At 33.7% G+C, this 13,207-nt stretch overlaps 1 protein-coding gene across 1 annotated transcript; it reads right to left on the bottom strand.

The window, feature by feature from the left end:
• Positions 1–3,621: 3,621 nt before the first annotated feature.
• EMB2813 (DNA primase, large subunit family) lies at positions 3,622–11,616 on the bottom strand. The gene is made up of 19 exons (XM_021428288.2): positions 11,372–11,616; positions 10,970–11,031; positions 10,781–10,884; positions 10,597–10,678; positions 10,455–10,514; positions 10,244–10,301; positions 9,132–9,151; positions 8,661–8,744; positions 8,474–8,538; positions 7,689–7,737; positions 7,558–7,605; positions 7,369–7,458; positions 7,212–7,271; positions 6,331–6,390; positions 5,885–5,959; positions 5,590–5,675; positions 4,118–4,211; positions 3,921–4,028; positions 3,622–3,816 (listed from the first exon to the last, which is right to left on the bottom strand). The coding sequence occupies exons 1-19, from the start codon at positions 11,505–11,507 to the stop codon at positions 3,799–3,801; spliced, it is 1,359 nt and encodes a 452-aa protein (XP_021283963.1). The 5' UTR covers positions 11,508–11,616; the 3' UTR covers positions 3,622–3,798.
• Positions 11,617–13,207: the final 1,591 nt, after the last annotated feature.

Genomic DNA, 13,207 nt, shown 5'->3' with positions numbered 1-13,207 from the left:
TTATCTTTCTTTGATCAGATGCTTGACAAATTAGCTGGTAAAGAGTTTTACTTCTTTAATTTTACTCTAGGTACAACAAAATTGCCATAGCTCTTGAAGATCTAGAGAAAACCACATTCACTTACCTTATGGGACTTTTGCCTTTTGGAAGATGCCATTTGGGCTTTGCAACTCTTTAACTATATTTTAGAGATGCATGATGGCCATCATTACCAATATGGTGGAAGAATGACTAGAAGTATTTATGGATGATTTTTCAATTTTCAAAAATTCATATCATGATTGTCTTTATAATCTTGCCCATGTTCTTAAAAGGTGTGAAGAAAGTATTGTTCTTAGACGTCAGGTTTCTAGCCAAGGTATAAAAGTGGACAAAACAAAGGTTGAGACAATTGATAAGCTTCCACCTCCAATATCAGTAAAGGGTATTTGAAGTTTTCTTGGTCATGCAGGCTTCTATAGGCATTTCATCAAGGATTTTTCCAAGATATTCAAGCCACTCCACAAGCTTCTGGAAAAAGACACATATTTCCAATTTGATGATACATGCCTTGCTGCATTTTTGGAGTTGAAAAAGAGGTTGGTTTCAACTTTTATTATCACAATCCCGGATTGGAATATTCCATTTGAGCTTATGTGCAATTCAAGTGACTTTGTGGTTGGCACGGTCTTAGGCCAATGTAAAGAGAAAATGTTAGCTTTATTCTTTTTTAAAAATGACAAAATTGATTGAACTTAATGAGTTTTGAAAATGAATGAAGATTCTTTTAAATATGAAGAAATCCTTAAAGATGTTTTGAAGTTGAACTTAAAAGAAAAATATATTAAAATGCTAAGATTTATTACACATGCTTTGAATGTGAATGATCATGCTCTTAAACTTAAAGAAATGTCTTTTAGTTTTCCTAAAGATTTCTTGTTTTCAAATTCAAATTGCCAACCTAAGAATCAAATTCTCAAAAGAGAAGACTTGATTCTTAAATGAGAAAAAAGCAAAATTTATTTCTGTATGACAAGAAGATTCACTTCTGAAGGAGGAAAACTCAATTCTTAAGTAGAGTTTAACAAAGAAAAATTGATTCTAAGAAAAGAAAAAGTCAATTCTTGGAAGATAAAAGCTTTAAGATTTGTGAAGAGTCGACACCTCATAGACAAAGAATCGATTCTAGATAGATAGAACGCAGAAGGCAATATTGTAAAAAAGAAAGAATTGATTCTACATGGAGAAAATATCGGTTCTTGAAGCATTAAAAGCAAGATTCAAAAACTTGGTGACCAAGAAAGAAATGGCACAATTGGATTAGATTGGACTACCAAAATTCAAGCTCAAATTCAAATTTTAGTGCTTGACCATAGTGAAGAATCAACAACTTCAGATGGAAAAATCAATTTTCCAAAATTGTAAAGGTGTTACCTTTGAACCCAGTTATAGAAAAACTAACATCTTAGAATAGAAAAATCGATTATCCAGAGATAAAAAGCTCCAAACTTCATGAAGAACCAACAACTTAAGAGCAAAGAATTGATTTTACACATGCGACAACAATGTGCAAGCTACCTGAAATGTATGGGAAGTGATTCAAATTCATTTCAACAGGTAAAAAATCAAAGAGGCTATAAATACCTACCTTGAGGACATTAAAGTAAAGGACTTGAACGATTTAAATCATCCTTGAAGAGAAAACAAGAAGAAAAAGAGCTATGAGTAAAAAAATCTTATCTTAGAGAAAGAGCAAAACCTAAAGATCATATTTTTATCCTTTAAGTGATATTCCCTAAGCTCAAACATTCATTCATCATTCATATTCTATAAGAAAGCTCAGTCTTTGAAAGCAACAAGGAAAGATGTTGAGTAGGTTGTTCTACAGATGGGTTGAGTTAAGTTTAATGTGGATGGAGCTTCAGCTAGCAGCCCAAGAGTGGTTGGAATTGGAGAGGTTTTAAGGGATCATTGGGGTGAAACAATTATCAGATTTTCAAAATTAGTGGGTGTGTGATGCTAGCTAAGTCAAGTTACAAGCCATCAAAGAAGCCTTTTTATTGTTTAGTAGATACTCGAAGAAGTCTCAAGCTAAATTGTAGATAAAAAGTGATTCTCTAGATATGGTTAAGTGGATTAATGATCAAACGAAGGTACCATGGCGGTTTAGACAGGGTTTAATGCAAATTGGTTGTATCCAAAGCTCAATTTTTGAATGGAGGGTGACGCATACATCGAGAGAAGTCAATTGTGTAGCTGACGAGTTGGCGAAGGATGGAAATTTTAAGGGAGGTGGAGCTCTTACAATTTTTGGGACTCAAAGATTTTTATTAGATCACACGTTGATTTTTAATTAGTGTGCTGAACTAGTAGAAGTCCTTGTAGAATTGAGCTTTAGATTGGCGTGGGACTCTTAGTGGATCTTGGTCTCCGCTGGCAGATTTCAAATAGGATTGCTATTAGATATTTGATGTTGAATAGGGATCTAAAGGCTGATCTTGAATGAAATTTGGTTCAAATTTAAAATGCTAGAAGTTGTACCCCTGTTGCTAGCTGAAAGAGTTGCGCTTTTGGATGGAACGGTTTTATTAGTTGTGGCAGATTCTTTGTTGTCTGGAAAACTTCTTTTGGCGTTATTATGTCTGCGTTCTGATAAGCTGTGAAATGTGTATGTGGTTATTTGGACAGCAGCTTGGGGATCTTTGTACGGGTCACATTAATATTAAAGCACCCGGATAGTACGTATTACGTCGAGACCCCGGACAGCTTCAGTTGTCTAGACCCGGACATTTGGGAAAATGATTCGGACATATTGTTTGGCCATGATTTTGCCTGGATGACTTGGGGCTATTTTTTAACCAGAGTTTTGATGGTATTGTTGTATCCATTCTCCCAAAATTGGATATTTTGCTTTTCGGTTATTTTTATGCATTTTCCTTTCCTTTGTAATCATAAAGTCTACAATTGTTTACTTTGACACTTTCAAAAAAGAAAAAACAAAGATAAAATTACCAAACATGTTTTTTTTTTTAATATTTTCATAATTCTACAAACAAAAATAAAGACAAACACCTGTTTTATCAAACGAGACCAAAATTACTTATTTTTTAAAAAAAAAAATTTTAATTTGAAAATTATAATATTTACATATTAAATTATCCATGTGCGCAATGCAAACACTGAAAAGACTAATAAAGTAGAAAGACTCCCTCCCTAAGTATGATTTGTTTTAATTACCAGAAAAAACTAGTATTTCTGTAAAAAAAGAGCCCAATTTTCTTTTAAAACATTGTTAATTATGCAATATTAACACTAACCAAATTCATAGTAAGATATTCAGAACATTCTGTAAGAAGTGTTGTTCAAATAAAATTAATCTAAAAGTGATGTAAAGATAATTCAATATAACATCAGCTAAACTTGATGCAAAATTTTGTAAGATGTGAAAAACTATTTGATAATCTTTTAATTTCTTAATTAATAATTAAAAATAAAATATTCTACTTTGTTAAACCAAATCATATATTTGTTAAATATTTGTTACTATACGTTAATACTTTTTAAAAAATTGTTATTTATAATTTCATCTAAAAATCCAAATGAGCATACAAGGTAAGCTAAAAATTTAAGAAATTTGAAAACCAAACAAACGCCTTTCTTACTTTGATAAACTGAGCTGAACACCAACTGTGTTGAACGAAAACAGAATTAAAACGGTTATTAGATAGGGAAAGGGAATAATTACATAATATTACAAAAAACAAAAAAAGTCGAAGGTAAAATAGTGGATATCCTTGTCTGCCTGGTTAACACATTTGTTATGCCACAGAACCATTCTGGCAATGGTACAGGAGAAATGGGTTAGACAGTAGATCTGGATATATAGCATTCATCAGACACAAAAAAAAAGTGAATTTGTACATCACAGTAGAGCATCTACCTTTGATTGCAGGATCTTTTGGCTCTCAATGAAATATTGGTTGGGATGATTGACACCCGCATCGCATGATGAGCCATGACCAGCTTCAAACGTTAACGTACACGCCAACTGTGCACATTTCACCATTGCTTATAGTTATAAAACAATAACCTAAAACAAGTCAGAGTAAGCTTAAAGACAGTTGGCAATCTTATGACCTGATAATGCCTATTGCGTGCTTTGTCTATTACATCCTCCACTATGCGGCTGCCAACTCCCATTCTTGCAAGTGCGGCCCTTAGATTCTCCTCACTGTCATGTCAAAATAGCAAGCGATATAACATGTAAAACTTACTAAACATGCCTCCATGGTTAGATAAACTATCCTATCAAAACATTCAAGCATTTGCAATACGACCAATAAATTGATTTAGAGGAAAGCAAATTCATGCATCTAAATCTATTTATTATCCGTTGTTGTCTTGGAGTTCAAATTGGTTAAATCTCATCAGTGTAATTAGCTTTAGATAAAAGAAAAAAGGGGAAAAGGAAATATGATGCTCTGAATTAATCTAAAATGGAGAAATCAGGAGTTTTAACAAATTTACGAAAACTATTTCAAGAGAATCACGTGCTAAGTGGCTTCATCTAAACCACTTGTATATGATCATTATAAAAGGATGATTTTCTAGTAGATGGTGAGCATGAAACCACTGGTAATATCTCTGCATCCTTCATCAACAGAGATGCCTTACATTACATGTGCACAAATGCAACACGAGAAATATAAGTTTTGGCTAGGATATGGCATGGGAGGAACAAGACATATTGGCCTTAACTGCTGTGAAATAAAAGAGTTCTTGGGCTGTGGAAGAATGCTAATAAGAGATCTACCTAAAGGAAATAAATATTTTTCTGTAGCCACATAAACCCAATAGCTAATATAACATCTGAGCCAAAAGGAGATAGCTAATACTCCTATAACAATTTCAGATGAGCAGAAGATTGGATAAAATTTAATCAATTTCTACCTACAGTTAGTGAGCAGAAAGCTAAAGCTGTAAACAAAATTCAGTGCCCAGGCAGTGACAAAACCAGGAAACACATATATATGATTGACATCTAGCAATGCTATTTATAAACACATAAATTATTGACATCTAGCTTTAAGTTACATTTCTTCATCCCAGCCACATCTTAAACAAGAAACACCTTAAAGATTTAAGTTAAATAACTATTCAATTTCCTATACTAAAGAAGAAAGTTGAAAGAAAAGGTTGCTTAACTTCCATCAAAAGAGACTCACAAAGCATTTTTAATGTCATGAAGTTAAAAAAGATGGCCAAAACATGAAGCACCATAGGGCTGGAATGCAGTGATAGCATATCCATAACAAGCAATGATTTTATATTAATTGTGTCTTAGCAAGTTAGCATGTCTGGAGATGCATTTGAGACATTCAAGATAATATACTTGGTGACAAAATCAGAGAGATCTCTAAAAACTATTTGGTAATGGCCACTGCTAATCCTTGTGATACTTAACCAAGTTGCATTGTTTGAAAGAGGAAAAACGAAACCACTATAATTCAATCAAAGGAATCTATCCAACAAAGTTTTCTATGAGGAACACCATTCCCATGAAACCTAGCTAACTGTCCTAAAGAAAGAAAGCTGGTTAAGATGTTGACCTGAAATGCCTATAGGGGCAGCCATGATGGTCTCCAACACCAGGCGTTGACAAGATAACTTTCTGACAGGAATAAGGTGTATAATCCTGCAATAACCATCAAATAATTATAACAAAACATGATCATACACATACTCAAGTTCCAAAGATGAAAAAGGCGAAAAACTTCAGAACCCGTAAATAAAAAATTAATGGTAAATAAACTTCTACTGTTTCTGAAGGGATTGTAAATACCCCTTGCTAATCCAATGTTGATACATATCCCACTTTCAAATAAGGATAAGATGGTATCTTACTGTTCTCTTCCCTTCTCTTCCATAATTATGGCGTATGTTGTATGCATATTCTTTGTCAAACCTCTCTGCACCAACCTACAAGAAGAAAATGATCTAGTGTTAATTGACCAGTGTCCACTGTGTGGGCTGAAAAAAACAAGGCATTGTAAGACATTAAAACTAAACAAAAACTACCAGCATATTAGATATTTGTTATGGAGAGGGGAAGTGGGGAATTATCCTCCATGCATGAGACAGACTTTCCAGCCTTAAAGCAGCAAGTATAATATGGAAATAATATTTGTAGCAAATGCCCATGGTTAAATATTTCTTTTTTCCCTTTTATCTTTTCCTGCTAGTTGTTGACAATGAAATATCAAGGATAAAGAAAATGACAACTAGAAGGTAAATAAAATACCATGGCACAATAAATTCAGTACCAAAATACTTGTGCACAAACCACTGACCTTTTGTGCAAACTCAGCTTTCCAAAATGCTAGTGCATCATCAACCTTCAGCCCAACACCCTGAGCAGACGAAAGGAGAAAAAAAGGACAAAGAGAACCATGAAAAATAGAGGAATCACATTTAAGAGAACATTTCATGATTTATCAACAATCAATATTTACAGTTCTCTAAGCTTGTCATTATTCGTAGTTGCTCTACCTTTTTGCTAAACAACATAATGGAAATCAAAAGGAAAACAAGGATAAAGAGATCATGCAGTTCTTACAAACCTTCAGTACTCAAAATCAGATTCAAGTCACAAATAGAAAGCAGTGTCAAAAGAGGTTTATCTTGTGGACATATAGTGTCAAATCTTGTATAGGTCATTAAGCATGCAAGTCCTATATGTTCTCACATCTTGAGTGGTGACAAAATAAATTCCACATTGATTAAGTTTAGAGTATCCTAAGTTCAAAATATAGATAATGGCCCCTCCAGCTATTGTCCATTGGTTTTAAGTTTGGATGCTTAGCATGTTATCAGAGCTTAAGTTGTCTGATGCCTCAATAGTTATGTTGTTTGCTCCTTATTTGTTGTTGAAGCATTACGCCCATTTATTTCTGTAGTTAATATTGACCCCATATAAGTTAAGTTCAGAGTTTGCAGCAACCTTTAATTGAAATTGAACCTCCACCTATTGTCAATTGGTTTTAGGTTAGATGCTTCACATCACACACAAACAAGATGTTTTAAAACAAGCATTAATGCCAGCATTGATGCATATCTAGCCATAAGATAGGGTACCATGCTTTTATGACTTTATCTGATTTTCCAGGATTACATCTTTACTGTTACAGGCAACTACCCGGAAGACAAATTCATGTAAGTAGTAAAGTATAACCTTCAAGAAAAGACCTAATTGCATCCTTCCTCCATGCTTTAAATGATGATCCTCTCTAACCTGAAAAGTGAAAGATATAGCAGAATTATTTTTCTTAGAAACAAAGAAAGCAGAGAGAATTGAAGATAATGACAACTTGCACAATCCAATTTCTTACCTTTTCAAATAGGTGTCGCATACAGAGAGGAAATGAAGTCTTCGCAATTTGATCAATGTCCTTAATAGATATCTCTGCAAAATCTTTTGGCTAAGAATGCAGCCAAAAGAATGCAGAAAATTAAGCTTAAACATAAAACACCTATAATCAAAGGAAAGTAGATGAGTTGATATAATGATATATAGGCACCTGAGAATAGTCAGGCCCCAGATAGCTTGTGCATAGGGCTTCCACAATCTAAACAACAGATCAAGAAAAAGAAAATGGTCACAATCAAACAAAAAAAAAATCAGTAAAAAGGTTCAGATTCCGATACTTACTGGAGTCAGGCGATCCTTCTCTTGCTCTCTGATGGTAAATGTCCATTTTCTGCAAGCAAAAATTGCAAGTTCTGAAACTCAATAAGTACCTTAAAACTTAATTTTATGGACAAACAAAAAATTGCACAAGAGGTAAAAAGAAAAGAAGTTCTCAGCAGAAACTTGGATGTACTGCATAAACTTTCTTCCTTTAAAGAATATGATTACAATGTTTCAGCACAAGAGAAATGAGTATGATGCATCTCAGCAGCTGCATGCTGGTAATAAACATGAACTAGAGCATACTAAGAAGATGCATTATGACAATCCACGAAAGAAAATGCCAGGCATGTTCCTTTGTATTTGGGGTTGTGACAAAAAGGAAGACTAAAGTGTTGTGCACCAAAAAATTTGCTGCCTACCAGAATGATGATGATAGCAAGCATAATAGTGTCACTGCTTCTGGTGAATGTGGAGATTATGATGGCAGCATGGAATATATCCCATAATAAACAGTTCTAGTCATCAGCATGAAACATATCACCAACTAATAATGACAACATGCATAATATGCATGTAAATCTAAAAATTGCTTTGCAGTAACAAATCGTCATGTAAACTATGTCTGCTATGATGTGCATTTCAGCCAATGAAATCTGGGATATATCCAGGGTGTTCTAGATCAAGTTGGCACACCAATCCTAACATACAGCAGAGATATTCATTGCTTGAAAAAGACCAATGCAGATGTTCAAAACATATTTTAGTGGCACTTTCTGGAGCTTTGGATAGACCAAAAGGAAAACCTGTTTGTTAAAATGAGTGCCTTCGATAGATGACTTCGAAATTGAGTCACAACAAGAGAAACCACCTGAAAAGATTAGACAGATTAGGAGAAGTGAGAGATGGCAAGTACAAATGTTAATTCATGTTGAGTATATTCAATATTTTTGAGGTGAGATTCAAAGATGAGTAGAAAATGATAAAAATTACCTGATTCATAGCAACATACGCATGCCCTTTATGTATGAACACTCGATGACCAGCTACAAGCTCTGGAACTTCTTCAAATGGCACCTTCATAGGGGAGAAGCACATACAAATGAGTCAGGTAAAACTAGCAACTATATCAGGTTACAATCGAAGGACAAACCCAGGGCCTAAGAAGACTGACTATGAGACCATCAGTCTTCTCTCTGAATACACATCACCAACTCAAAATGTTATTAGATTTAACATTGTTTAATCCTTCCCCCTTTCTTTTTCTATCCATGTATATGAGCCAATGGACCAGAGCAATCTAACTGTATTACCATGGACATAGGTTAATTACATTAAATCAACACATGGCCATGAGAGATCACTTTCAGTGTCAAATCATGTTAAACATTTCTTTTTCACAAAGATAAGCTACCACTGGAATTGTTTGACATGTAGAAGAAGCATCAAGAAACACAAGTGTACCTTGTAGAATATCGCATCAGCTGCAAAACAAAAAGGATAAAAAAAGAAAGAAAATCTAATCACAACATAGACAAAGGATCAGAGAAAACCTTTTTTAGTTGCTGGTAATTATAGTTTTATGACCAAGACAAGAATACATAATGAGAGGAATGAATGAATTTTTCAAGAAAACCTAAATTATCTACAGGAAATCAACTACTGAGTGCATTCTGGAGCAAAATGAAACAGAAGCAGCCATTGAAAGTCTTTATCTGCCTCATCATTTTCCTTCTAAAACCAAACAGATTGATAAAACCCAAGCATAATAGTCAAGAATATAAGAAGTGATAATTTCAATCAATATTTGCTTAAGCTTCATATTGAACCTCACGGGAGAGAAATTCCAAGTGTTTGAAAATAAAGAAGAGATATTAAAAATTCCATAACACATAAAACTTATTGTTGCTGTTTGTTTTCATGCTTGGTGAAGCCAGATCATAACAGAAAAGATATACCAGTCAAATGAGGGCATTCCTAGAGATAATCCTCAATGGCGTGGAAAAATTTTATAATTAGCAATACATCTAACAATAGATGTTAAACCAATGCTCTATGAAACCACTACCCTATTCAATGCTGATTGAATCACTTGAGATTCAAGCAAGATCATCTTTAGATTCCACTAGCTTGCTGATATAAGGAGAAAATACTAGTATATTACTAGCTTGTTAGATTTTCAAATTAATAACTTTATTCTAAGCTTCATTTTTCCACTATTGCCTAATCTACCCACCTTAATTCATTCCACTATTGCCTAATCTACCACCTTAATCATTCCTTGTTGAACTCTGTTTAAAATATTCCATAGAATTCTTTCTCATATCCTTGTTTCATGGTATTCTGCCCATGATATAAATGATAATCAAAAAAAAAAAAAACTGAAGTTCCAGCATTGTAACCATCAGAAACTAATGCATCTACAAGGTACAGATTTAGAAATTAACATGGTCCAAACTTAAATGTCATTCATAACAAAATGACTTTATGCAAGATGAGAAGGAATGTAATAAGACAGAGATACATATGCCTTCCCCCTATGGAATGGCCAATGAAGCCAGTCAGTAATCTCATACCAATAGGTAAAGTCTGACCCATAGACCGAGCGACTTGGCGTAATTTATCCTCTACACTCTGTGAAGAAACAAAATAGCTCCAGTTACTAGGAAATTCAAATTTAGACAAAATTAAGAAGGCACCATATGCACTATCACAATAAGGTTATGCAATTGCATCTTGCTCAAAACAAGTAGCTTTAAAGAATTAGAAAGAGTGGAGCATGATTACCTCAAATTCTGCATTGCTGACTGCCTTGTATGGAAGGTTAAACTCAGACATCAATGCCCTCTATAACATCAGCATACAAGCAATCAGAATGTGCTCAGTACACCAGAAAACCAAACACTGAAAACGAATGAGCATGTGCTACCTGTGCCTGAGAGCTTTCAACATGAAAACGGTAGCGAAAGAGTGCAGTCTCCATGGACAAAAACCATTTCCTTAGCTCCTCGCTAACCATAACAAATTAATAATAATGACAATCATTGATATTAATAAATTAAAAAGACTAGAAAAAAAAAAACCAAATGACATCAAGAATATCACCAGCTTACGTTCTACAATACACAAGACGAAGGACAAAGTGTGATATGTTATCCTTGTTTACATCCTCAGTTGCCTGCGGATGTCTCATACTTGCTTTCCAGAGATCCATTACCTAAGCAAATCCAGTATGTTAAATTGGACAGCGATACAAAACAAATTTGTTAAAAAATATGTAAATACCAAGTGCATAGTATTACCAATTTTTCCATTTCTTCAGGTTTTTTTCCACGGGATAATCCATCGGAGATGCCTTTTAGAACTGTATCGAGCAATTAAAAGAAATTAGATAACACAAAAACAAAAAATGAGACTTTCATAGAGCTCAACATGCCATTTAACTACATTTGTGAAGCTCCTAATAGAAATAGCTAAACGTGTACTCAAAACCCTATCTTCTCTCACTCCAGGAGAAATTGAACAGTACAAAACCATCACAACACTGAATCCGATCATTTCTATTCCTCTTCTTTACTGATTAGGTATCACTTCGTCAGTAAAAAACCAGTTAGTCAAAAAAAATTACAAATAGCCAAGATGTACGTATGAGAATTTTTTTTGTTTTTGACGAATTAAAGCTTTATCAAACCAAAATAGGATACCTCGGAGTCGATCCATGGCAAAAAGCTCGAAATCTTCAAGACGGACTTCGAGTGGAGGGGCAGATCGGTAGAGAGGAAGGGTGGAAACGACGACGTCATTGGAACTGGATTTCCTGTGATAGCCAACTACTTGCATTTTTCCTACTTCGGGTTTATTTCCTCCTCTTACAAATGGCGTTTTCCTTTTTTTTTTTTTTCTGGGATAAATCCTTTTTGTTTCCCAAAAATAAACCGTAGGGCTGACAGGAAAAGCGCGCCCAAACGTTGTAGCAGATGAGAAATTGGCGGGAAAAGGTCTGCTACTAAGTTGCGAATTTTTTTCATATTTTTTAACGAACTTGTTCTGTTTCAACCGTATTTAAATGGTTAAAGGATCCAAATAGTCCCTTATATTCATACATTTTCATTAATTTAGTTTCTATATTTAAAATTTGATCAATTTAGTTTCTCGATTTTAGTAATTGAAATAATTTAATCTCTCTTTTAACATTGTCTAATTTTACTATTAAAGGTGATCACTTCAGTGCTGATGTAACAGTGCCGCGTGACATTCATATCATGACATTACAATATCGTGTGACAATGTTAACGTGATAGTGCCACGTGGTAATGTTAACATGGCAATGCCATGTGGCATTGCTAATGTGACAAATTAAATTCGAATTCTCCTTTTATAAAAAAAAATTTATATTTTATAGAATTATTTTTATATTATTAAAGATTACATTGCACTACAATCATAAAGTTTGAAATGTTGGAGTAATTGGTGTTTCAATGGAAGATTGAGAAAATACCAAAAGTAGAATGTGCATACGACTATTGATATTTTCTCAATCTTCCATTGAAACACCAAAGAAGCTAAAGACAATGTTAAGGAACATTTTAATTAAAGGTCATACCCTTATGTGATAGTCACATATGGTAGTTTTTTATGAGGCCACCATTCATCATCAATCATATATTATTAACAATTACATATTTTTAGTCAAAATAGAATTATAAATTTAATTACTCATTGTGGACCACAAGGTTATTTGATTATCCTACACCAATGCTAGCTTTTGGAATACAACGTAAGCTGTTCTTTTATGACTCTTGATTAAACCATATATAAAAATGTAAGAAGGATAATGTTAATTTGGAAAAAACTAATAAATATTTTTTTGTCTTATAGGTTTTGTGTAACACCTCCGATTTTTTTTATGAACTGTGTAAGATGAACCAAGTCAATTGATGAGTTAACTTGAATTTTCAGTGTATATGTTTAAGAGCTCAAGGGTATGCTTATGTTTATAGAGCAATGAATATGATATATAAGCATGTACAGGCTCAAAATAATGTTGTACATATGTTTGCATATGAATGGTATAGTGCATTGTTTGGCACCTTGATGAATATGATGCCTAATACAAATTATGCTAAGTTTTTATTTGTATATTGTATGTGTGATTACCCAACATCCCATATCTTATGTGAATTTGATTGTTAAAACCTATATAACAATCAAAGTCCACCACTATTAGCAACTTAAGTTTAAGCTTTTTGAGGGCCACGTGATTTAGACCTAAAAAGTTGGTAGGTCAATGGTTGGATTTGGATTGTTACAAATAGTATCAGAGTCTGTGCTAGTCCGATGTAAGCTTTCACATTACTCTAGTGAGATCTTGATCTCTTGAATGTGTAGCCTTGATAAGGACATCAAGAATTTGAGTGGGTGGAATTGTGATACCCAACATCCTACATTTGCTGTGAATATGATTGTTAAGACCTATACAATAATCCAAGTCCACCACTACTAGTAACTTAAGCTCAAATTTTTGAATTTGAATGGGTGGA

Source organism: Theobroma umbraticum, unplaced genomic scaffold, assembly GCF_002168275.2.
Source record: "Theobroma umbraticum cultivar Fairchild unplaced genomic scaffold, ASM216827v3 scaffold_30.0, whole genome shotgun sequence".
NCBI classification, from domain to species: Eukaryota; Viridiplantae; Streptophyta; class Magnoliopsida; order Malvales; family Malvaceae; genus Theobroma; species Theobroma umbraticum.
This window is presented reverse-complemented; position numbering and strand designations above follow the sequence as displayed.